This window comes from Drosophila mojavensis, unplaced genomic scaffold, assembly GCF_018153725.1.
Source record: "Drosophila mojavensis isolate 15081-1352.22 unplaced genomic scaffold, ASM1815372v1 contig_108, whole genome shotgun sequence".
NCBI lineage: Eukaryota > Metazoa > Arthropoda > Insecta > Diptera > Drosophilidae > Drosophila > Drosophila mojavensis.
Window position 1 is genome coordinate 1,637,062 of NW_025318636.1, and position 27,491 is coordinate 1,664,552.

Sequence of the window (27,491 nt, forward strand, 5' to 3'; positions counted from 1 at the left end):
TGTTAAAAAAAAAATGGTTTAATTACATCACATACTACATTTTATATATATCATCAATTTTTTTCAAATTTTACCATTACACACAAAATTTTAGCTTAATTTGATTTATCTAGAGTTTCAACTTGGGCTGCAATATCCAAAGCACAACGTAGATCGTTTATTAAATCATCAGAGTCCTCTAGTCCGACTGACAAACGAATAAGAGCATCAGTAATACCCAACGCTTTTCGGTCTTCAAAAGGAACAGAGGCGTGTGTCATGATTGATCTAAAAAATAAGTTGAAAAAAGTCTCAGTGCATTATGTAGAATATAGTATATAATATTATAAATTAAGTGCGTTTTCTTAATTTGAGTCAAAAAATAAATGATGTGTTCTGCTACATTATCTAACATTTACGAATACTTACGGTAACTCAGCCAAACTTTCATATCCTCCAAGACTCTCGGCTAATGTAAACACCTTTAGGGCTTTTAAAAAAGCTGTAGAATGCTTTAGGGATCCTTTGATATAAAAGGAAAATACTCCACTATAGCCATATGTTTGTTTAAGAGCAATAGAATGATGTGGATGGGATTCCAGCGCTGGATGGAGAACTTTTTCAACAAAATTATGTGATTCAAGAAATTTTGCAATCTCGAGTGCATTTTGCTGATGTTTTTGCATACGCAATGATAATGTTTTCAGACTGCGGTTAACTTGATAACAATCAAACGGAGATGGAACAATACCAACCGCTGAAATAATAAATAATATAAAATAATAAATAAATAATACTTTTTAATAATAGTGTTAGTCTTACCGTTTTGTAAAAATTTTAATCTCGTATATAGATCATCACAGTTCATTGTTATTCCTCCCATAACAACATCCGTATGCCCATTCATATATTTTGTTAATGAATAGCAGACTAGATCTGCCCCCAAATCGAGAGGTCGTTGAAAGTATGAGGTAAGAAATGTATTGTCTACCGCTACTATTATATCTCCAACCTGATGGCATATTTTTGCAATCGCTTCGATGTCCGCAACTTTTATAAGTGGATTTGTTGGTGATTCTATCCAAACCAGCTAAAAAAAGCAATTGAATACAAATATAATTTTATACATTAAGAGTTTTTTATTTTATGTAAAGATATTGACAATACTAGAATCAACTAAAACTATAATTAATAAGCCTACAAAATGTATAGAAAATTATTACAATAGTCTCACCAACCCGATGGGGTATTTAATTTGCCATTCCGGCCAGCTATGCCCCAATTGACAGACAACAAGAAAGAAAGCTCTAGTCGAGACTGCCCGACTACGAAATCCCGTGAACCCTTCGAGCAACTGATATTTTCGTGTCTTTCTGCGGTGCTCAACGAGCTTGCCGAGGATGCTAGGGGTCGGAAGGCCATTATATCTGGAGATTTCAACTCCTGGGCGTTAGAATGGGGTAGCTTCACAACAAATGCCAGAGGTGATATCCTACTGGAGATCTTCGCGACACTAGATGTTGCACTGCTCAACACTGGCCACGAGTATAACTTCAGTCGGGCGGGATACGGATCTGTTATCGACATTACTTTTGTCACTTCATCCCTCTTTCGGGGAGCAACATGGAGCCATTGCGATATCTATATGGGCAGCGATCATACGGCACTTCTATTCACAATAGGTGAGCCACCTGCCAGGGCGTCAACCTTGTGGAGGGAGTCGTATCGGCTTTTGATCCCGTAGTCTTTTCAGAGGCCATTCAGTCTCTGGGCACAATTGGTAATTCTGAGGCCAGAGCATACCAAATGGTAGCCCAAATACAGAGTGCCTGCAATAGCAGCATGTTACGCCGCAAGCAGTTAACGCGACAACAAGAGCCTACGTATTGGTGGAATGCACAAATAGGTGACATTCGTCGCTAATGCATCCAGGCGAGAAGAAACTACCAACGGGCTCGCGGTAGGTCTACGTTTTTTGAGAAACAATTAGCTTACCAGGCAGCTGGAAGACAGCTGAAGAGGGCCATTCGGGCAAGCAAAAGAGAATGCTTTCTAGAGTTGTGCGACTCAGCCGAATATGACCCTTGGGGCATGGCATATAAGATAGTAGTTAAAAGACTATACGCTCTTTCCAGAAAGTTTAAGCTCCATTCACGCCCCTGCGTCCGAGTCTGCTGATCAGGGCTCAACGAGCACTGAAATTGTTTTAGTCACAGAGGAAGAAATCATAGGAGAGTTACTCCGGGGTCTTAGAACCAACACTGCTCCAGGGCCGGATGGGATCCCAAATCGTGCGCTAAAGCTAGCCCTCGCCTTGCACCCTAGTACGTTCGCTGAATTATTCAACGAATGACTAATTCAAGAGACGTTCCCGGCAAAATGGAAAGCCCAGAACCTGGTGTTGCTACCCAAGGCTGGCAAATCACCAGATGAGCCATCTTCATACAGACCGATCTGTCTCTTAGACACCATGGGAAAGGTGTTTGAGAAATTGATCTGCTCTAGACTAGAGACTGCGATTACTAGCGCCGGAGGCCTATCACCAAATCAATTTGGATTCCGGAAGGCCCGGTCAACAACGGATGCGCTAAACAAAGTTGTTGGTCTGGCCACTTCCGCCATCCATGGCACAAGATGGAAGCATGGGACGAAGCAATACTGCATTATTGCGACTCTGGACGTAAAGAATGCTAGCTAGTTGGGATATGATACTGAATGCGCTGTCACAATATAATATCCCTAAATATCTTAAAGAAACAATAAAGAGTTACTTCAGAGGAAGAACACTGGTATACAATACGAGTGAGGGTCCCCAAACTCATACAGTGTCAGCTCAGTGCTGGGGCCTCTCCTATGGAATATCATTTACGACGGCGTACTGCGCTTGGAAGTACCAGCAGGCGCGCACACCATTGGCTTTGCTGATGATGTGGCTGTCGTAACCATAGGAAAGGAACTCAAAGATACAGAGGATATGTGCAGCGAAAGTATCAATCGCATACGAAACTGGTTGACTGGAGCTGGGCTCGAGCTAGCGGCACACAAAACTGAAGTTGTCCTAGTCAGCAGTCGCAAAAGAGTGGAAACTGCCAATAAAAAGATCAGCAGCGTCACCATTGCGTCAAAGAGGGCGATAAAGTATCTTGGTGTCATGATAGACACAAGATTAACTTTCCGCGAGCACTTAGAATATGTGCATAAAAAGGCAGCTGATTCTTGTAGAGCTCTGTGGAGAATTATGCTTAACACGCGGGGACCTAAACAGCAACGACGTCTCCTTCTAATGAGCGTCATTAGGTCCGTCATCCTCTATGCTGCGCCAATATGGGCAAGAGCGATGGCAACGCCGAGCTACAGCCGGGGCATTTGCGCGATCTACAGACTGAGCGCAATCAGAGTCTACTGCGCTTTCAGGACTATCTCCGATGACGCGGAGCGGAATTCGCACGCGCCTGCGCGACTCAACGCTATCAGGGCAAACAGCATTGCACGATGGCAAAGAAAGTGGAATAGCTCAGCTAAAGGGCGGTGGACGCCCAAGCTCATCCCGGAGCTTGAACCATGGGTCAACCGCAAACACGGCGAGGTAAACTTCTACCTTACGCAGATCCTCTCGGGACATAGATGCTTTCGGAGCTATTTGAAGCGCTTTGGCCACGAGGAATCTGACGAGTGCCCCTGGTGCGAGCGAGGGCATGTGGAAGACGCCAACCTCATTCTTTTCGAATGTGGACGGTTCCTGGAGGAGAGGCGTCGTCTGGAAGAGGCAGTGGGCCGCTCCATCAGAGCGGACAACATTGTCAACGCCATGCTGGAATCGGAGGAAGCTTGGGAACTAACAAGCACCTTCGCGGCCACAGTGATGATGGAGCTCCGCAGAGTCGAGCGAATGATGATGGAGCTCCGCAGAGTCGAGCGAATGAGAAGACGAGCTGTCCCAGGCTAAGGTAGCGCACAGTGCTTGCGAAGCAATGCTTTACGGCCGTCCCGCAAGCATCGCGCACTATCCTAGCCACCACGTAACTTGCAACTTGTATTATAAAGATTGTCAATAAAGGAATATAAAAATAAAAAAAAACACACACACACAAACACATTTACACACACAAGCACCCACGGATAAACACATATGGGCTGCAGTGTGCACATGAGAACTTAATTGTGCGCATACGATCTTCATGAAACTTTCAGATCGTGATTATAACAAGTCGCTAGTATTTTAAATACGCCTTTTACAAACAGAGTTTGGGGGTGGATATAGAGGTGGGGGTAAATTTTAACAAAAACCGATATTGTATAAATTGCATAAAAGTATACATTTTAAATTTGCAGACTAGCTTTAAAGTTGCAAGAGATATTATTTTATAACTGATTTTCGATACGGTTTTTTATCGATAAAAAATATCGGGAGGAGTTATAGATTTTTAAAGCAAAACTCCATATCCGCCTGGTATACACGGACATTTCACAAAAAAAAAAATTGAGGTCTTTAGCTTTTGTATCTTCTGAAATCGACGCGTTCAAACATACTGACAGACGGGCGGACAGACAGACAAACAGATGGACAGCGCCAAATCAACTCAGCTCGTCGCCCTGATCAAGAATATACATATATACTTTGTAAGGTCTGCCACGCCTATTTCTGCCTGTTACATACATTTACAAAAACATTATACTCTGACTTCCCATTGAAAATGGATCCAGGGTATAAAAACAATTCCTAAAACTGTTCTGCGATTGATTAATGACGAAAGATCAACGAGTTGAAGCCTACTAAGATGGTCATCGTAAATTACTGTCCCAGTTAAGATCCCTTAAGACAAAGAGAAGAAACAGTATTTAGACCGGTTTTTATACGATCCTGATGCAGTTTTTGTTGCGGAGACCATACAAGTGAGCAATACTCTAAGATAGGACGCATAAGCAAAATAAATAATTGCTTGGTAATAAAAAGATGTTAAAAATCCTTACACCAGCGATAAAAAAAAGCATACTTAATTTATGATGATAGAAATATGAAGATTAAAATTAAGTTTACAGTCAAAGAGAACACCAAGATCTTTGACTGTACAGATGCGTCCTAAGGAAATGCTAATAATTTTATATTCAACAATATGAGGAACGGTACGACTGGGGGTAATTGTCATACAGTTTGAGAAATTTATGTGCAAATGGTTTGCCACACACCAAAGATGAAATGCATTAAGGTCATCTTGAAGGTACAAATACTCATTTGCACTGGAGTATGGAAGTCATAGACAGGTTAAACAATTCATCAAAAAGATAGTGATCAATTGTCGGAATAAAATAATTTGTTGTACACGTTGATGGCCAATAAGTGTTCGGAATATTAAAATCACCCAGCACAAGGAGCAAGTTTCTATAATTTATATTTTCATAAATTTCTTTAATACAATCAATATCTTGAGCATAAACTTATACACCAGATGAAGGAGGGATATAAGAACATGTAATAAATAATGAGCACGATGGGAGTGTTAATTTAACCCCTATAACCTCTGCATCATGAAGGAACGAAAAGGATGAGGACAGCAACTAACACACCACCCCCTCGAACGGTCAAGTCTATAAATAGTGAAATTACTTGAAAGGATCTCACTATTATGAATATTATATCTTAACCATGTTTCAGTGAAAGCGATATCATATTGTACACTAAAACTATGCAAGAATAGACTTTTAAGTTTAGAATTTGAGCCACGTACGTTTTGGTAAATCAGGGACAGCTGAGAAGAAGTTTGTAAATTATTTAGTTTTTTGGTACAATGTTTTATGAAGATTGCACAGAAGGTAAATTCACTGAAATAGGAGTCGATCTATTATGATTTTTATACCCTGAACCCGTTGAAAATGAGAAATCAGGGTATAATGGTTTTGTTAAAAGTATGTAACAGGCAGAAGTATATATATCTTGATCAGGGCGACGAGCTGAGTCGATTTAGCTCTGTCCGTCCGTCCGTCTGTCCGTATGTTTGAACGCGTCGATCTCAGAAGATATAAGAGCTAGAGACTTGAAATTTTTTTCCTCGGTCCGTGTATAGCACGCGCATATCGAGTTTTGCTTTAAATATCGATAACTTGCCCCGTTATTTTGTTATCGATACAATTTCGGTTTTTGTCAAAATTAACTCCCCACCCCTAATTCACCTCCTCACCCTCACATTTGTAAAAGGCGTATTTCAAATACTAGGGACTAGTGCTTTGGCAAATACATGTAAATCTATGTTATATTTGTAATCTGAAAGTTTCTTGAAGATAGTCCATCCACAAGAATTATTAAACAATTAACTTCCCATAGTTATCCACCACTGCAGCCAATGCGTGTTTATGCGTGCATGCGTATGGCTGTGTGCGTGTGCGTGTATGTGTGTGCGAATAATTACTAAAATATCAGTTGCACGACGGGTTCAGGGGATCTCTTAGTCGGGCAGTCCCGACAAGAGCTTTCTTACTTGTTATAAACTGAGCCCAGCCCTTCATCGTGGCTGGCGATCTGAATGCAAGAGCAGTAGACTGGGGAATGTCCTCTACTAACTCCAGAAGACGGAAAATCATGGATATGGCCGCTAGGTCCGGGTTAGTGGTAGCAAACCGCGGAAGCAGAGCTACCTTTCATAGGCCGGGATGTGAAGGCCCAATACCTGACGTAACCTTTGGATCCGAACACATTGTAGATCGGATAAAGGACTGGAAGATACTCGATGACTTCACGGGCAGTGATCACGAGTATATATCATATGATATCCAGAATACCAGTCAGCAAAAACCTCCATCATGCCCAAGAAAAACTTCTCACAGATGGGACATAAGCAAGGTGGGTACAGGCAAATTACTAGCTAAATTAGATAGACGAGAACGACAGTTCGACGGCACATTGACCTCGAAGCAAGTGGTCGAAAGAAGCCTAACAGCTATGGAAAGAGCGTATAACGTTTCGATGTCAAAAACGCATAGCAAACACAGAGGTATACGACAGGCGAACTGGTGGAACCACGATATTGCAGAAAAAAGGAAGGTATGCATACAATGTAGAAGAAGGCTAACAAGGGCACGATGCTCTGGAAATTTTATGACGGAAGCGTTAGCAGCTAAGATTGCGAGAAAAGAACTGTCGATTGCTATCACACGCAGCAAGCATGACAAGTGGAAAGAGCTCTGCAAAGATATAAATAAAGACCCTTGGGGCTCGGCTTCAAGCTAGTCATGAAGAAGCTGAGAAACTACGGAGCAGTGCCAAACATGGATGATGATACGATGGATCACATAGTGGAAACACTATTTCCAACGCACATCCACATCCGGCTCTCTCCCTGAAGAATAAGAAAGCGCCGGGCCAGGTAATATACCGGCAGAGATACTGAAGGTGATAGCATCAGGACGGCCTACATTTCTACATAGGATGTATAAAGCATGCCTAAAAGAAAGGATATTCCCAGAAGCGTGGAAAGAACAGAGACTGATGCTCATTAGCAAAGGCAAAGGCGATCCCGACACACCGGCTTATCGCCCATTGTATATGCTAAACACAGCGGGGAAGCTGTTAGAAAAGCTCATAAGACCCAGACTACTCGCCGCGGTAGAGGCCGCTGGAGGACTTAGCGCCAGGCAACACGGGCTCAGAGCAGGAAAACCCACAATGGGAGCTACCGATGAAGTGGTTCAGGCAGCCAGAGCTACGCAAAGAGGAAATACATGCTCGCGCCCAGTGGTTCTGCTAGCAACGCTGGACGTTAGAAACGCCTTTAATAGGTGGACCGATATGCTTGCTTCCTTGGAGAATCGCTTCCATGTACCGGAGGAGTACCTGATGAATATGATCAGGAACTATTTGCAGGATCGAATAATCCTGTACTCCAAACTGTTACGAAACGGTATAGAGTGACTGAAGGAGCTGCACAGGGGTCAATCCTGGGACCAGACCTGTGGAATATCAGCTACGACGACATCCTAAGACTGGAAATGGCTGAAGACACCTTCCTTATTGGCTATGCCGACGATATCGCAGCCGTTATTACTGCCAGAAACACCGTAGAGGCCCAAAAGAGACTAACCTAAGTCATGATCCGCACGCAGACATGGCTCAGCTCTCGGGGATTGGAACTTGGATTGGATTGGCCACCCATAAAACAGAGTTACTTCTGTTCACGGGGAATCAGATCCCAACCGAAATAGAGATGCAAGTAAGCGGAAACCTTATAAGGACTCAGAGGACACTGAACTATCTAGGCGTTAGATTAGACAGTAAACTTACCTTCGGGGAACAGCTGAAGCATGCCACGCGGAAAACAGCGACAGCAACGGGGTCTTTGAGTGAACTGATGGCAAACATTGACGGCCCGACGGCAGACTCCTCATGGAAGCGACAAATGCAATATTGCTATATGGAAGTGAAGTATGGGCGGACACCTTAAAGGCGAATGTAAGGCGAAAACCGATGTTATCAGTGCAACGCAGAACAGCCTTAAGGATAACATCGGCGTACCGCACAGTCTCCGGGGCTGCCGTGACTGTGATAGCAGCAGTCATACTGGTTGACTTGCTTGCCCAAGAGCGCAAAAAAATATGGAATCTTCGGCAAAGGCGGCAAAGAGTATACGACAGCAAACCATAGTCTCGTGGAAGGCGAGATGGTCATGCGAAAGGTATGGAAGATGGACCGCTAGAATAATCCGCGATCTAGAGAAGTGGATAAATAGAAAACACGGTGAAACGTCGTTCTATTTGACACAACTACTTTCCGAACATGGATACTTTCGAAAGTATCTAAATAAAATGGTGAAAACTGCCGAATCCAGCTGTATTTACTGCGAAAATGTAATGGACGATGCAGAACACACTTTCTTCAACTGCAAAAGGTGGTCGGAAGAAAGAATCGACCTGGCAGAAACAGTCGGTGAAGTCAAAGTAGAGACATTAGTACAGTAAATGTGCAGCAGCATAGATGCTTGGAAAAAAGTCTATGACTTCGCCGAAAAGGTTCTGCGGCGGAAGAAGTATGACCTGGACGCATGCACACAGAGGGCAACGCTCATTTAGAGCACAATATGGGGTTCCACCTTGAAGGTTAATGCAGGATAACTCCCGGTTCCAAGGTGGATTCTAGAAAGGGTTCAGGGGATCTTGTAGACGGGCAGAGTCGACTACAGCTTTCTTGTCTTTTTTTTTTATTTATTTATTATTATTTTTTTTTTTTTTTGGCGGATTTATTTATCATAAGGGGAAAAAATTAAAATATATTGATACACCGATTTTTTTTTTAAGCTGCATATCAAATATCCTATTGATATTTTTTTTCAAAACTTAAAATAGGTATAATCGATACGATATTTTAAAAATATTCGATAACCGTATTTGAAAGTTTAAAAATGATATGGGAATTTTATATGGAGTAATTAATCTTGGCAGCGGCCTACTTAGAAATAGTTATTTATTATACTAATAAAAATATAATATTTAAGTGTAACATACCTTAGTTTCAGGCTTGAGGGCAGCCTTAAGTATATTTAAATTAGTAGCATCGACAAAACTTGCCGAAATTCCTAGCCTTGATGCCACTTGTCTAAAATTTTTAGAAAAAACTTTTAGATAAATACTTTGATACAAAATATAACTCACCTTATCAGTCGATTTGTTCCCCCATACACATCATCTCCTATTACAATGTGATCACCACTATTGAGCATAGTAATGACAGCAGTAGTAGCACCAAGACCAGATGAAAAAGTTAAACCATACTTTGCATTGTCCAGAGCTGCTAAGCAATTTTCTAATACATTTCTTGTGGGATTCCCACTTCTCGAATATTCATACCCCTATTAAAAATGAAGTATACTATTTTTATAAATTATGAGCTTTTTAGATGTATATCAATAAAGCGCTAGTCGAGACTGCTCGACTAGGAGATACCCCGAACCCTTCGAACAACTGATATTTATTCGCTTCATTTCTGCTTATAAAAGAAACAACATATGCACATGCATACGCACACACAGGCATACTCACACACGCATATACACGCCAGTTTGGGCTTTCTACGGGAACTTAATTTTTTAATAACTAACTTGAGGGACTATCCTCATGAAAATTTCAGATCGTAATTATAAACTTATAATAATTATTATAAATATATATATATAAATTATTGTAAAAAAATAAATTATTATAAATTTATGGTGATGAGGTAGATATAGGGGTGGAGGAATAATTTCAAAAATTAATTAAGCGATAAGTTATCGATGGAGAAGAACTCGATATGCGCATCATATACTAAATTTATCTTCTGAGATTGACGCGTTCAGCGGACGGACTCAGCTCGTCGCCCTGATCATGAATATACATAAGTATATACTTAGAGGAGTCTGCCACGGCTCCTTCTGCCTGTTACATGCTTTTAAGAAAACCATTATATCCTGTTTTCTCACTGAAAATGGATTCAGGGTATCAAAATAGACTCTAGGATCGGAATGAGAAAGCACAGCACCACATTAGCAACAAAATATATACCAGTGCTTATGCCTGGGCGCCAACCACACTTTTAGCTTCATTAATGATGGTAGAAATATGAAGATTAAAATTAAGTTTACAGTCAAAGAGAACATCAATGAAATTATAAAATACCACAGTGGTAACGATTAACTGCTTCAAGTGTCCTAGCACTAATACATATACAGTGACGAACTAAATTATTGGTACAGCAAGGTTTTTAAATTTTATAGCAATTTTTCAAATATTTTGAAACTTTTTATTAATGATTAAATTTTATAGCAATTTTTCAAATATTTTGAAACGTTAATGAAACAAAGCGTGGCAAACGGCTTGAAAAGTTCGGAGTACTCTTCACTCAGAAGGGAAGACATGGGTTCTTGCTGCGAAGAAATTTCAATCTTTTGTTCAACAGCCGACCATCTCGGCCGAGCGCATAAAGAGAAATGATTTTGTGTTCCCATTTTTTCGTAGCCCGAACCTAAAAGTGAGGAGCCGAGCAAATACGAAGTGGTCTGGGAACTAATGCTCGAAAAAGGTATGCAAAACGCTTTACATTACTTGTCCGGTCTATGTGTTTTGTGGTTAGTGACAACAAGTAAAAACGTTGCAATCGGGCGATACAGATTCCAGAATACTCATTCACAGCCCAAACGCTGTCAGCACGAGTATATGTACATATAGTGCAATTTTAAAGTCTCTAGTGCGCAACAAAAGCAGGGTCTGATCCCATTAAAATTAAGAAATCATTGCTCTTCCCTTTTATACATATCTAGTACATGATTGCAGCTAGGATCTTAAAATTACATATCTTATCTATACAATCTCGATTTTTGTTATATTTTGGTTACCGCCTCCAAGTTAGCAGCAGATTTTCCTATAGATATGCACACACTCATCGTGTATTCTATGCGTACAGACAAAATTGCGTCATTTAGCATATTCTACGAATTTCGATTGATTTCTGGATTTTCTAGCCGTTATTGTAGTTTTTCAGATCACGCTCTGTTATTAAGTTATTCTAAAAGTAAAGCAGTGGCGCGGGTGCTAAAGGCGACGCAAGTTATGTTAAAGTAGGGAAGGTTCAAAACCTCTTCGATGTTATTATTATTCAATTTTTTTTTTATATACCCTGAACCCATTTTCAATGGGAAATCAGGGTATAATGGTTTTGTTGAAATGTATATAACAGGCAGAAGGAGGCGTGGCAGACCCCATAAAGTATATATATTCTTGATCAGGGCGACGAGCTGAGTTGATTTGGCCCTGTCCGTCTGTCTGTCCGTCTGTCCGTCTGTCCGTCTGTCCGTCCGTCCGTCTGTCCGTCTGTCCGTATGTATGAACGCGTCGATTTCAGAAGATATAAGAGCTAGAGACTTCAAATTTTTTTTAAAATGTTCGTAATTACAGCGCGCATATCAAGTTTATCATTAAAAATCGATAACTCATCCCGATCTTTTTTATCGATAAAAAACCTTATCGAAAACCAGTTATAAAATTATATCTTCTACACCTTTATTGCTAGAGTCTCCAAATTTTTAATGTATGCTTATATGCAATTTATACAATTTCGGTTTTTGTTAAAATTTACCCCCCACCTCTAAATTCACCCCCTCACCCTCACTTTTGTAAAAAGCGTATTTCAAATACTAGAGACTTGTGCTTTGGCAATTACATGCATATCCATGTCATAATCATAATCTGAAAGTTTCATGATGATCGTACGTCCACAAAAAAGTTATTAAGCAATTAAGTTCTCATAGTAGCGCTCACTGCCGCCCATGCGTGTTTATGCTTGTGTGTGTGTATATGTATGTAATTGTTTGTGTATGTATGTGTGTGTGTGTGTGTGTGTGTGTGTGTGTATGTGTGTATGTATGTGTGTGTATGTGTGTATGTATGTGTGTGTATGTGTATGTATGCCTGTGTGTGCGTGCGTGCGTGCGCGTGTGTGTGTGTGTGTGCGTGTTTCTTGTGTAAGCTGTAAGACGCGAAAAATTATTGAAATAGCTATTGCTCCAAGGGTTCAGGGGATCTCGTAGTCGAGTAGTCTCGACTAGAGCTTTCTTACTTGTTCATACATGTTTCGTTTTAATTATACCCTATAAATGGGAAATCAGGGTATAATGGTTTTGTTGATATGTATGTAACAGGCAGAAGGAGGCGTGGCATATTATTATATTCTTGATCAGGGCGACGAGCTGAGTCGATTTGCCTCTGTCCGTCTGTCAGTATGTTTGAACGCGTCGATTTCAGAAGATACAAGAGCAAGAGACCTCAATTTTTTTGTGAAATGTCCGTGTATACCACGCGGATATTGAGTTTTGCTTTAAAAATCTATAACTCAGGGGTATAAAAAGCACACTTGAAATATTTTAAATTAAAAATTTTTTTTTTTAATTTCTGCATCCCTGGAATTTTTGCGCATTTTTTAATCAGCTGTTTACTTTGCGAAAAAAGGGAAAATTTTAGCAGACTTTGTGCTTGTGAAACTTTAAACAAAACAATATTTTAATCATTTTTAGTAAAGGATAATATTGAACAAGGTATGTAAAATGTAAATGCAACAAAATGTGTTCATTTGTTTATGTTAATAGCTTGTTTTGTCCTAAAAAAAAAAAAAACTTAACTATCGTGTGTGTCTACTGTAGAGTGGAAACTAACTTCCTGCCAATTTCTACCAATTTGTAATTATGTTAAATTGAAAGTATGTATTAAATTGTGTTACCATTGATTTTCACGGCTTTTAGCACATTAACTTTGTATTTGACAAATTACAGCAAAGTTAGCGTACTGCCGCGCGGCACTTTTTGACATTTGGGCAAAAAGCAATCGAAAAGCATCTGCGGTATCCAGCTGGATATGTGAGCAAATTTATAAAATCTATATAAGCGATCAAAATAAGGCTCAAAAGTTTTGACCTACATATATATTTTTTTTTTAATTTGCCACAATGCTTTAATAATTTAAAAACTTTGAAAGCAAAACAGTCAAAGTGGCTTTCAACAAGCTTGGATATCCCATAAAGCAGAGATGTTCTAGAAACATCATCGGCAATTAAAGTGGGACGACCGCCTTTATCTTATGAATCAGCAGGAGCTCGTCTTAAACGGAATATAGCAAATGCTTCAGAAGCGAAAAATAAATTTTATAAACGGGACAGAAAAATGCATGCACACCAAAATTTTCGGAGTAATAATATGTTGGATGTGTTTTTAAGATCGATTGACTTCTCCGATCCACTTATTTCGAGTATATGTCTCAAAAAAAGATCAGCTCAAAACAAGAAACAAGTATTGCCTAAAGATTTTATCTCTTTATTAAAAGTAGCTTGCTTTGCATTCAATAACAATAATGCTTCTAACACGGATAAAGATACCGATTCTGAAAGTAAACCCATATTCATTTGAATTAGAAATAGAAGATAATTAAAACACAATTATTATTTTAAAATAAATATTTCAAACAAAAATATTGGCTCCCAATTATAATAAATACTTATATATACACATATTAAATGTGCTAACTTCAATTACGCATGCGCAACGTAGGGTTACATGGGCGGGGTTAAATTGGTCCAATTTTTTGTCTAAATATTATTTATGGTACAATTATTGAATATGGCAATTATCAACTCTGTAACTACATTTTTGGAATTTATGCCACCAAATCGGGAATTTGGACCAGTGTGCAGTGGGCGGAACTTGGGGGAGGGACCTTGAGATGTACCGCATTGCCTCAAACTTTTAGGGAAAGTAATCCAATAATTTTTTTGGATTTCTCATAAGGCGGCTATGTCTGGAGTATCGAAGATCGCATTACGATGCCTAATCACCCCTGGTAGCTTAGTGCCTTCGGGGCGACTCGCATCGGCAATAATATGTGATGTCTGCGACCCACGAAGTCGTATGATGGATACTCATATCGTTTTTCTTTAATCTTTGAGTATCGAATACTGGAGTTAAACGGTCTATAATTTTAATAAATAATACTAGTTATTATTATTGAATATCTGGATTTTTGCGCTCCATCAGACCCTAATAGATTAAATTTGGACTCGGCTCAGATGGAGCGCAAAAAATCTGTCGGAAACCTAAGAAGGAGCTTCAGGAAAATAACTTGCTCAAAACGGTTAAGCACGGTGGAAGTAATGTAATGGTTTGTGGGTGTTTTGCTGCTTCTGGAGTTGGAAACCTTGTGTTTATTGATGACACTATGGACAAGCATGTTTATAGAGACATTCTCAACGAGAATCGAAGTCCAGATATTCAAAAACTGCGTCTCAGTGGCACTGATTGCCAGATTCATCAAGACAATAACCCAAAACATTTGTCTTATACTGTGCAGGAGTGGCTCATATACCATTGCAAGCAGTTCAAAACACCGCCCCAATCACCGGATGGGAATCCCATCGAGCATGTGTGGCACCTATTAGAAGGAAAGATCCGATATCATCAAATAACCTCAAAGGATTCTCTCAAAGAGGCCCTACGTGCTCAATGGGCCAAAATCACTACTTATGAAACGTCAAGGCCAATAATTATCATGAAGAGACGTTTGTAGGCGGGTATTCGGTCTAAAGGAGGACCCACAAAGTATTGGGGTGATTAACTACCGATGAAAATGACTGATTACGCCTTTTGTGCCAATACTTTTTTGACGAAAATTTGTGCCTATATTTATATTTTAGTTCTCTGCAAGTGAACCAAACAAGAAATTTAATTTTTTTTTGTTAAATATTATTAGAAAACATGGATTTAATAAATGCCGTTTTTAATTTATTTATAGCTGTGTTCCAAAAAAAGCTACACCTCTTAGAAGTTTGATTTTTCAAGTGTGCCAATACTTTTTTGACCCACTGTATTTGCGAGCTATGATTATAAAAAATCAGAAAAATCAGATTCGGACAAGAGTTCTACGTCTAAAAAAGCAAGGAGAATATTAAAATTGAAATGTAGGATGTATGGAAATATTTTAAAAAATCAAGCGACAAAAATTTTGCAAAATGTTTGGCGTGTGGAAAGGAGTATGATCAAAAGCCCAATAACCACAATACCCATTTTTATAATTTTCTATTATACAATTTTTACTTAATTGAATTTAGTAAAACTGTTTTTTTATGTTATTTTATATTAACCGAATTTTAAAGAATTTTAATCATTTAGGACATGGAGTAGGAAAAGTTTTTAAATACTGTAACGAACCTTCGGTTTATCCAGAGTCTAAGCTGGGCTAGTTTCAGCTGACTGTGGATTCGTGCCAACAAATTTATTTGTTGAAACCCCTGCGATATTAGTTAGTCACTTGTGAATTTAGGTTTTATAGCGTAAATGTATATTCTCTTAATAAGTTTTAAATGTACACGTCACTTAAATTTATGCTGGTGCGCTGGTTGGCTTTAGCGAAGCACACCTACTGAGCGCTGGTTCAACGCACTCCGGCTGGGAGAGTGTCGTGCTAAAACACGCTAGTTCACCGGGACGATTCGGGAAACGCCAGGATTTCGATCTGTAAACTCTGGCGGTTCGCTCAGATATACAGGCCTCTCCTACTATCCCACTCGTTCGCAGCACAACACTAGCTACGTTTCACTCACAAACACTTCTCTTGCGCACGGCTACGTGAACTTACTCAGATGTGCAGGCGTCGCTTAAGCCGCTGATATGCACCGATGTCCTGATCGGTGCCGCTGATGATCCGCAAGGATTCCCTCTGGATGTCCTTGCTGTTCCCACGATGGCCTGGGAGTCCTGATTTACCACTCGCGTTGACTTTCACTTGACTTTGGCATTTCCTTCACGCATTTCGACTTTCACTTGATATCTTCTCTTCACTATAATTTCGACCGCCCCGTATGGAGCTGCTGGTGACCTTTTATACCCCAGCCCCAGGCCCTGCTTCGTGTGGTAACGGGGCCTGTTCGGCTCTGGAGCGGGGCCTTTCTGTTGCTCGTGCCCATAAAAACGGTAAAGTGGCGTGATCTGGGTGACGCCACTTTCCTGCGTGGCAGCCTCCCATTGGAGGCATACCTATATTGCTCCTCACAATACTTAATTACAGTTGTTTGATATTGGGGGCTATCGTGTTACTATCGATGGTATATGTATGTACTATAGGCCTGCTTATACAGTCGGCAAAAAAAAGTTTAGGTACACAACGATATTTCAACTTAACTGTATTAAAAAGTGGTTAAATGAAACGAAATAAACAAAAGTGTTAATGCGATCTATAAAATTTTATATTTGGCCACATAAAAACCTTATCATTAACTTATTTAAATAAAAACAAGTAAGAAGACTCTAGTCGAGACTGCTCGACTAGGAGATACCCTGAACCCTCTAATCTGATATTCTAATCAGTCTGCACTTCTTTTCGACACACATACATACACACACACGTATTAGAATGCGCTCTGCTAACTGCGCTTGGGTTGCGCTGTAGTGTAGTAACATTATAAGAATTTATTTGTTGAATAATTTAATTTCTATACGTACAATCTTAATGAAAGTTTCAGGGCGTAATTATATGGTGAAAATGTATGTACATTCTAAAGCACATGTCTCTAGTACTTGAAATACGCCTTTTACAAAGGTGATGGTGAGGGGGTGGATATAGGGGTGGGGGGTAAATTACAACAAAAATCGAAATTATATAAAATACATATAAGTCTACATTTAAAATTTGGAAGCTCTAGCTCTAAAGGTGTAGGAGATATAATTAAATAACTAGCTTTCGATAAGGTTTTTGATCGATAATAAAATATCGGGAGTAGTTATTGATATATAAAGAAAAACTTGATATGCGCGTGATATACACGGACCTAGGAAAAAAAGTCTCTAGCTCTTATATCTTCTGAAATCGACGCGTTCATACATACGGACGGACGGACGGACAGACAGACGGACAGGGCCAAATCTTAGCTCGTCGCCCTGATCAAGAATATATATAGTTTGTGGGGTGTGGCACGCCTCCTTCTGCCTGTTACATACATTTCAACAAAACCATTATACCCTGATTTCCCATTGAAAATGGGTTCAGGGTATAAAAAACAAGAGAAACATGCCAAAACAGTTTAGGTAAACTTCAAAAAACTATCTATAAATATGTATTAATATTTAGTAGGACCGCCTTTTGCAGCAATTACTGCAAGCAGTCGAAGACGCATACTTCGCACTAAGGGTTTGGTGGGATTTTTGGTGATTTTAACCCACTCGGAGCTCAAAACTGACTAAGGAATCTTTTGAGGATATTTATATTTCTGGATCCTTTTATCTAGTAAATTCCAGGTCAGGAGATTGTGCCGGGTTATGTAACGGCTTGTCTAGGTGCTTCTGAGCAAATTCTAGGCGTTTTTTTTATTGGCGTTGGAAATCAAAGGTTTCTTGCGCTAAGTTCGGGCATTGTACTCCTCCTCGTGGAGCACATTTCGCACAGTTTGGGGATGCACGCTAGCTCCTGAGGAAGGGGATCGCCCAATCGTTTGGCGTACTCCTTTTCCTTCTCAGTAAAGATTTATTATTATTTGTCGCGTTTCTAGTGGGATTTGCTTTCCTCGACCCATATAGACCAATTACTATCGCAAAAATGACAAAAATGAAATTGCGATTCATAATAACTCAAGTATATGACTCGAATAAAAGAAAAGAAGAAAATTTACCGTTTGAAATGTTAAAATTGACCTAACTGTGAAAGGGTCAGACGAAGTGTATCTAATTTTGTTTGGACTGCATTAAGGAAGTTTTACCCTTTTTTTGGTGCATAAAAAGGTCACACATGAAGCAAACAAATTTTGTTTTGCCTATTTCATAAATAAATTACAATTCATTAATTGTCATATAAGTTAAAGGGTTTTTTAACAATGAATGTTTATTTAAGGAATGTACCTAAACTTTTTTTGCCGAATGTATATACGTATGTATATATATATAAATATAGTGATATTTGCATGTGTTTGAGCATCGAAAGCATTGCTGCCGAATGAAACGAATGGTACTCAAAGTCACCAAGTATTCTGTTTTACTTTACTTCTTACGCTTTGAGCAGAGTAAAACAAACAAAAAAAATGGTACGGTACTTTAATTTTATGCTTTTAAATTTCAATTTGAAACAAGTAAGAACACTCTAGTCGAGACTGCTCGACTAGGAGATACCCTGAACCCTCTAATCTGATATTCTAATCACTCTGCACTTCTTTTCGGCACACATACATACACACGCACGTATTAGAACGCGTTCTGCTAACTGCGCAGTAAGCAGCGACTGCGCTTGGGCTGCGCTGCAATGTGGGCAACATTATAAGAATTTATTTGTTGAATAATTTAATTTCTAGACATATAATCTTAATGAAACTTTCAGAACATAATTATAATATTCAAATGTGTGTACATTTTAAAGCACAAGTCTCTAGTACTTGAAATACGCCTTTTACAAAGGTGAGGGTGAGGGGGTGGATATAAAGGTGGGGGTAAATTACAATAAAAATCGAAATTATATAAAATACATATAAGTCTACATATAAAATTTGGAAGCTCTAGCTTTAAAGGTGTAGGAGATATAATTAAATAACTAGCTTTCCATAAGGTTTTTAATCGATAATAAAATATCGGAAGTAGTTATCGATATATAGAGAAAAACTTGACATGCGCGTGATATACACGGACCTAGGAAAAAAAATTTCAAGTCTCTAGCTCTTATATCTTCTGAGATCGACGCGTTCATACATACGGACGGACGGACGGACGGACGGACGGACGGACAGACAGACGGACAGGGCCAAATCGACTCAGCTCGTCGCCCTGATCAAGAATATATATACTTTGTGGGGTCTGCCACGCCTTCTTCTGCCTGTTACATACTTTTAACAAAACCATTATACCCTGATTTCCCATTTTCAATGGGTTCAGGGTATAAAAAATTAAATAAAATAATGGCTGAGTTTATAAAATTAATTTATATGAATAAAATCTTGTTATTATTTATTATACCCTGAACCCATTTTCAATGGGAAATCAGGGTATAATGGTTTTGTTGAAATGTATGTAACAGGGAGAAGGAGGTATATATATATATATATTCTTGATCAGGGTGAGGAGCTGAGTTGATTTGGCCCTGTCCGTCTGTCTGTCCGTCTGTCCGTATGTATGAACGCGTCGATTTCAGAAGATATAAGAGCTAGAGACTTCAAATTTTTTGTAAAATGTCCGTAATTACAGCGCGCATATCAAGTTTATCATTAAAAATCGATAACTCATCCCGATCTTTTTTTATCGATAAAAAACCTTATCGAAAACCAGTTATAAAATTATATCTTCTACACCTTTATTGCTAGAGTCTCCAAATTTTTAATGTATGCTTACATGCAATTTATACAATTTCGGTTTTTGTTAAAAATTAACCCCCCACCTCTAAATTCACCCCTCACCCTCACTTTTGTAAAAAGCGTATTTCAAATACTAGAGACTTGTGCTTTGGCAATTACATGCATATTCATGTTATAATCATAATCTGAAAGTGTCTAAAGAAATACTTACGTAATTGTATTACATGCACTAGATATAATCATACACCCACACAGCAAATAATGGCAAATCTCCCTATGAATAGAATTACAATGTCATACCCATTCCTGAATACGGGAATAAACTATGCAGGGCCTTATTATATGAAATGTTCTAAGTATCGTGGGCAAAATATGTATAAAGGGTACATAGCATTATTTGTGTGCATGGCAACAAAAGCTATACACTTAGAAGCAGTTATTGACTAAAAGTCAGACGCATTTTTAGCTGCAATGAGAAGATTTATTGCAAGGAGAGGAAAATACTTAAACATATATTCTGATAACGGTACAAACTTTGTAGGAGCAGCTAAAAAACTAGAGAAAGAATTTAAGAAAACAATTCAAGAAAATACAAAAATTTCTTCAATGTTAGAAAAAGAACAAATAAAGTGACATTTTATCCGGGCGGCAAGCCCTCACTTTGGAGGAATTTGGGAAGCGGGAGTAAAGTCAGTAAAATATCATTTAACAAGTAAGAAAACTCTAGTCGAGAGTTCTCGACTAGATACTACCCTGAACCCAACAAATAAAAATGCCCATTTAGTATGGCTGAAATTTCAATTTCGATGTATTTAAAAATATAAATAAAATACCAAACTCATTTCATAAAATATAAAAATATTTTGAAACAATTAAAAAAGTTAACATCAGTTGCATCGATCGGGATTCGAACCGCAACTTCTCGATCGAGCGTCATGCAGCTAACACACTAGGCCACCTCACTCCTGGTAGTGGCGCTGGCAAAACTCAAATAGATTCACTGCTGCAGCGCCATCTACCAAAACTAAACGAAACTAACAGCTGATGTGATTCAACGAATGTTTCTAGAAGAAGTTTGAATGTATGTGTACACACGCATACGATGCTGTTGTAGCTGCTGCACGTGCGTTTGTTAATTGGCCAAATACTTGATTATTTTTTATTAATTTTTGACTGAACGGAATTTAATGAAACTTTCATCATATGATCTACATATTATATTGAATATTTGAGAAATTTAAAAAAAAGAAAAATCATTCACAATTACCTATAGTGGCATCTGATTTGAACTTGAATGTTTTTAATCGATAAAAACATAACGGGATGATTTATCGAATTTTAAAAGCAAACTCGACGTCCGCGCTGTATATACGGTCATTTTAAAAAAAAATTCAAGTCTCTAGCTCTTATATCTTCGGAAATCGACGCGTTCAAACATTAGGACAGACGGACAGACGGACAGGGCCAAATCGACTCAGCTCGTCGCCCTGATCAAGAATATATATACCTTGTGGGGTCTGCCACGCCTCCTTCTGCCTGTTACATACATTTCAACAAAACCATTATACCCTGATTTCCCATTGAAAATGGGTTCAGGGTATAACAAGTAAGAAGACTCTAGTCGAGACTGCTCGACTAGGATATACCCTGAACCCTCTAATCTGATATTCTAATCAGTCTGCACTTATTTTCGACACACATACATACACACGCACGTATTAGAACGCGCTCTGCTAACTGCGCAGTAAGCAGCGACTGCGCTTGGGCTGCGCTGTAGTGTGGGCAACATTATAAGAATTTATTTGTTGAATAATTTAATTTTTAGACGTACAATCTTAATGAAACTTTCAGGGCGTAATCATATGGGGAAAATGTATGTATGAAAATGTACATTCCAAAGCACAAGTCTCTAGTACTTGAAATACGCCTTGTACAAAGGTGAGGGTGAGGGGGTGGATATAAGGGTGGGGGGTAAATAACAATAAAAATCGAAATTATATAAAATACATATAAGTCTACATTTAAAATTTGGAGACTCTAGCAATAAACGTATAGAAGATATAATTTTATAACTGGGTTTCGATAAGGTTTTTTATCGATAAAAAAAGATCGAGATGAGTTATCGATTTTTAATGATAAACTTGATATGCGCGCTGTAATTACGGACATTTAAAAAAAAAATTTGAAGTCTCTAGCTCTTATATCTTCTGAAATCGACGCGTTCATACATACGGACAGACGGACAGACAGACGGACAGGGCCAAATCAACTCAGCTCGTCACCCTGATCAAGAATATATATACTTTGTGGGGTCTGCCACGCCTCCTCCCTGTTACATACATTTCAACAAAACCATTATACCCTGATTTGAAAATGGGTTCAGGGTATAAAAATTGGGCAGACACGTCTCGCTCTCAGCGTCACTCTCTGTTTTCTTTAGCATCTGTTTCGCTTAGACGCAATGCAATGACTCATTCGTGTGACGCTCTCACATGAGTGTCGCGTAAAACTAACACGATTTTCCCTCACACAAAGACTCTCAGCAAAAAACACTTTGACTAAAAAACTCAGCCTTCGTGTGCATGTAAATACACGCATACATACATACAAAAAGAACGCAGCAATCGCGCGTGATTACCCATACAAACGCAACTTACCGTTACTTCATTTAACTCAAGCAAACGATCAGTGTTTGACTTGAGGAAACGAAAACACAAACAACTGTCTCCCTCAGAGCGCGAGAGAGCTAAGCCAGACGCGACAAAAACAGTTTCTGTCTGAGTTTTTTTGACTGTGTCAGTGAAAGACAGAGTAATAGGAGATAGCAATTTAACCTTTGAAGAAATGACAACACTATTATGTCAGATTGAAGCAGTCTTAAACTCCAGACCTCTATATACTACAGGGGATGATATCGATAATATCGAAGTACTAACTCCAGGCCATTTTTTAATAGGTAGACCCACAGTAAGTGAAGTGGAGTCAACAGGAGAAGAAAAAATAGGAAACCTAGATAGATGGAAACTGATCCAAAAATGAGGAGAGATTTTTGGAATAAGTGGAAAAATGACTATTTATATACCCTTCAGAAAAGAAATAAATGGAAAAAAGAGATGCCCAATTTAGAAGAAGGGCAAATAGTATTAATAAAGGATGAAAATTGTCACCCTGCTAGATGGCCACTAGGGATAATAAAAGAAGTTCACAAAGGCCAAGACAATAAAGTTAGAGTCGTAAAATTTAAATCTCAAGAAGGGTTAGTTACACGACCAATCAATAAAGTATGTCAGCTGGGTGAATTAAAAAATGAAGACTCAGACCTAAGAGGATCAAGACTAAAAGTACTAATGGCAATGCTAATTTTAGCTCTTTTCTTTCAGGTATCAAGTGCAGAAGTAACGAAAAGCGACAAGATAACAATTTTAACAAATTAGGTAACAACTCGGCAATCTTTTTAGATCCAATGGGATCTAATTATTTACTATAACCTAGATTCATATTTTGCAGAGCTTGCAAATGAGAGTTGAGCGTTTTTTCGTTTATTCTCTTTCTCGCATCATACCCAAAAAAAAATTGTGTAGACACGTCTCTCTCTGAGCGTCACTCTCTTTTTTCTTTAGCATCTGTTTCGCTCAGACGCAATGCGATCACTCATTCGTGTGACGCTCTCACATGAGTGTCGCGTAAAACTAACACGATTTTCCCTCACACAAAGCTTCTCAGCAAAAAACACTTTGACTAACAAACTCAGCAGAAAATGTTTTTGCCTTCGTGTGCATGTAAATACACGCATACATACATACAAAAAGAACGCAGCAATCGCGCGTGATTACCCATACAAACGCAACTTACCGTTACTTCTTTAACTCAAGCAAACGATCAGTGTTTGACTTGAGGAAACGAAAACAGAAACAACTATCTCCCTCAGAGCGCGAGAGAGCTAAGCCAGACGCGACAAAAACACTTTCTGTCTGAGTTTTTTTGACTGTGTCACTGAAAGACACTTTTTTGCAGACAACGAAAAAGTGTTAACAGTTTTTTTGCAAGCTATGATATTTTGACATGTTAAAGAAAGGGAGTGAATTAGAAGGGAAAATGAGAGCAGTGTGTACGAAACTACAGAGTTTCGAGGACCAATGTAATATAATACTAAATAACACAAAAAGACGAATAGCAGAATTAGATGATAATAACAAACTATTTATACTACAAAATAAATCAAGAACCAAACGTGCACCTTTCGAATTCATGGGCTCATTATACCACCTGCTATTTGGGATAATGGATACAGACGATCGAGAACAAATGGAAGAAAACATGGTCAGTTTATTAGACAACCAACAAAACATAAAAAAATGGAGTGAGAAATAGACATCAATAATAGATTCCACAGCAAATATACTCAAAAGAACCACGGAGGAAATAAATATTCATTTATTTGACATGAATATACGTATAGACAATATGACAGAATTGCTAAAAGAATCGTATTATGTGTATAAGGAAGCAATTAATTTCTTTATGATAACAAATCAATTAAATTCCTTAATCGAAGAATGTGACAAGATTCAAACAGGGGTAATAAATATGCTAATTGATATAAATCATAGCAGATTGAGCCCGGTGATATTGAAGCCTTACCAATTTGGGGAAGAAATAGCCAAGATAAAAGAAAGTTTGTCCGAGAATTTAGTCCTACCAGGGAAAAGGACAGGTACAGGTAAAAGAAATATATCAATTACTTACAACAAAAGGAACCCATTAGAACTATCAAGAATAAACCATACTAAAGAAATTGAGCATTTACAAATAGCAATACAGCAAATAAAGGAGAGCCATATAGAATTAAAAGGGCTTCATTTTCATCACATATCAGGTCATGCTTCAATGTAATAAGTATTTTTATTGCATTAATATTAATCATATATACAATAAGAAAATGTAATGTAAAGAGGCGATTAAAAGCTGTAACATTTCCTGGTCCCATATAATTTGAAACATAAAAAAAATATATATGTATATTCGATAACCTGCGCGTTATCAAACTAATATTAAAATTTAAAAAAAAAAAATAAAAATATATATATATATATATATATATATATATATTTTTTTTTTTTTTTTTTTGGCCCCTCTGGCAGAATGTTGAAAACATGTCAATACTGGATGATCTGCGAGTCATCGAACAAAAAATAAACATTTTTACAGCCACAACATTTTTGGGCCCCTGGCAAAATGTTCAAACATGAACATACATAATAATAAAAATAGGGACAATACTCGATAACCTGCGCGTTATCCGACACAAAGTAATAAATATGTCACCCCTTAGTTGCAGCGACCAATGCAGCGACCAATATGTAAATGTAACGTGAGCCTGGACCCAGCGATCTAAAAAAGGGATACTGTGCACTTGTTTGTATGAGAAAATGCACCCTTCCAGTGACTGGAAGTAGTTTTAAAAGTCTCTGTTAGGTATATAAGAACTAGGATTTTAAGCAATAAACAGTTCAGTTTCAATCTTAAATTCGGCAAATGTGGAGTTGTTTCATTTAACGCTCTAACAGGACTGTGAGACAGCAAGCACTAACAAAACACGAGTGTCTCGTTTAGAGTTTCAAATGCATTCGTGCAGGCCTCTAGTATACAGTGAACCAAAAAAGTATTGGTATACTTGAAGAATCAAACTTCTAAGAGCTGTAACTTTTTTAACACAGCTATAAATAAATGAAAAACTATTTTTATTAAAACCATATAAAACCCCAATATTTTGTGGGTCCTCCTTTAGACTGAATAACCGCCTGCATTGAATTTTCATAAGTATGATTTTGGCCCATCCAGCGCGTTGGGCATCTTTTAAAGAATCCTTTGAGGTTTTTCGATGATATCGGATCTTTCTTTCTAATAGGTGAATATCTGGACTTCAATCCTCTATCTCTAAACATGCTTGAAGAAGCAGCAAAACACTCCCAAACCTTCACATTAACTCCACCGTGCTTAACCGTTTTGAGCAAGTTATTTTCCTGAAGCTCCTTCTTAGGTTCCCGCCAAAGTATTGGGGTGAATGACTACCGATGGAATTGACTGATTACGCCTTTTGTGCCAATACTTGACGAAAATTTGGCCCATATTTATACTTTAGTTCTATGCAAGTGAACCAAAGCACAATTTTAATTTTTTTTTTTTTTCGTTAAATATTAGTAGAATATATGTTTTAATAAATACAGTTGTTCATTTATTTATAGTTGGGTTAAAAAAAAGTTACAGCACTTAAGCTAGGTACACATGATGTAAACAATTTGCAGCAAGTTGAAAATAATTTGCAGCAAAAGTTTGCACAAATGTTCACACCAATGCAAATATTGCATGCAAATTACTTGCTTCAATCAATTTTTGTTTTGCACTCAAACTTTTGCATGGCTATTTCGTGCAATATATTGCATTAATGTCTACACGTATTTTCATTTTTTGTTTTTGTTTGCACTGCTTGCAAGTGACACTCATTTGAAAGTTCAGTGGAATTGAAAAATTCAAGGAATAACGACGTGTTTATATTATGTCGGCACAACAATCGAGAGTTGCTGCTGTTGCTATATTAGCAATTTTGATAAAACAAAAAAATGAGAAGATCAAAGTCTGCCAAAAAAAAAAAAGTGTTGGGTGAAAGAGTGGATTACTAAAAGAGATGAAAAATGAGTGCATCAGAACCTTTTAAAAGAGCTACAATATGGTGATGAAAAAAACAATTACAATTTTCGCATGTCAGTCAGTGATTTCAATTTTTTATTAGAAAAAGTACAATTCTTTTAGCAATTTCGCGATAAGCATTTTGCTTTTTATAATTATTTTTAAAGTCTGCTGACCAAACATCCCATAAAAATTCAATTAATTCAATCGTTTTCTCGCGATCCCACATTTTGCTTTGCTTGCTGCAATATTGCGGCTGAAAGCAAACAGCACATGCAAGCAAGCAAACAACTGACGCAACCAAGCTAACGGCAAAATTCGGTGTTCAGACAAGCAAAAAATGTTGCCGCAAACAGTTATTGCAAATTTTTTGTTTGCAGCAAAATGTTTGCACTCGTGTTCAAACGTGCAAATTTGATTGCAGCAATCAACTTGCGGCAAATTGTTTGCATCGTGTGTAGCTAGCTTTAGAAGTTTGATATTTTAGTGTGCCTATACTTTTACATATACATACATATATACATATGTATGTACATACATACATATGTATGTAAATATACATATATAAAAGCTAATCAGCAGCTAGCGACATAATCTAAATATTCATAGATGTATATACATATATACATATATATACACAAAAATGAACATATGTGTATATGTATATACGTACCTAGTACTTTAATTGCGTAAATATTTAGATTGTGCCGAAGGCTGCCGATTAGCCCTTACAGTTTCGTAAATGTAACTTACACGATGCTCTCCCGGGGCATCTTGTTTAAAAGTTGTGCTCAATGATATAGGTGGTATGACACAAGCACTCTTCCATTGCTCCGGATCCTGACCAGCGTGAATAGACTTAGTGGCAAAGCCCTTTGGCTGAACTTTAAAACTCATTATTAATAATTTCTCTGCACGCGACAAACACTTGTTGGTTACTGCTTCAAAGCACATGGTTTCTCTGTTCTTATTGGTAATGATTATACACCATTTACACTTTAAT

At 38.1% G+C, this 27,491-nt stretch overlaps 1 protein-coding gene across 2 annotated transcripts; it reads right to left on the bottom strand.

The window, feature by feature from the left end:
* LOC6578217 (cystathionine gamma-lyase) lies at positions 1-27,446 on the bottom strand. 2 transcript variants are annotated; one of them, XM_002004097.4, is made up of 6 exons: positions 27,242-27,444; positions 9,616-9,812; positions 9,469-9,559; positions 802-1,069; positions 409-736; positions 1-267 (listed from the first exon to the last, which is right to left on the bottom strand). In XM_002004097.4, the coding sequence occupies exons 1-6, from the start codon at positions 27,440-27,442 to the stop codon at positions 96-98; spliced, it is 1,257 nt and encodes a 418-aa protein (XP_002004133.4). In that variant the 5' UTR covers positions 27,443-27,444; the 3' UTR covers positions 1-95. The 2 variants fall into 2 exon arrangements, with proteins under 2 accessions (XP_002004133.4, XP_043862937.1); XM_044007002.1 differs by lacking the exons at positions 9,469-9,559; positions 9,616-9,812 and having other exon boundaries at positions 27,242-27,446.
* Between the last annotated feature and the right edge of the window lie 45 nt (positions 27,447-27,491).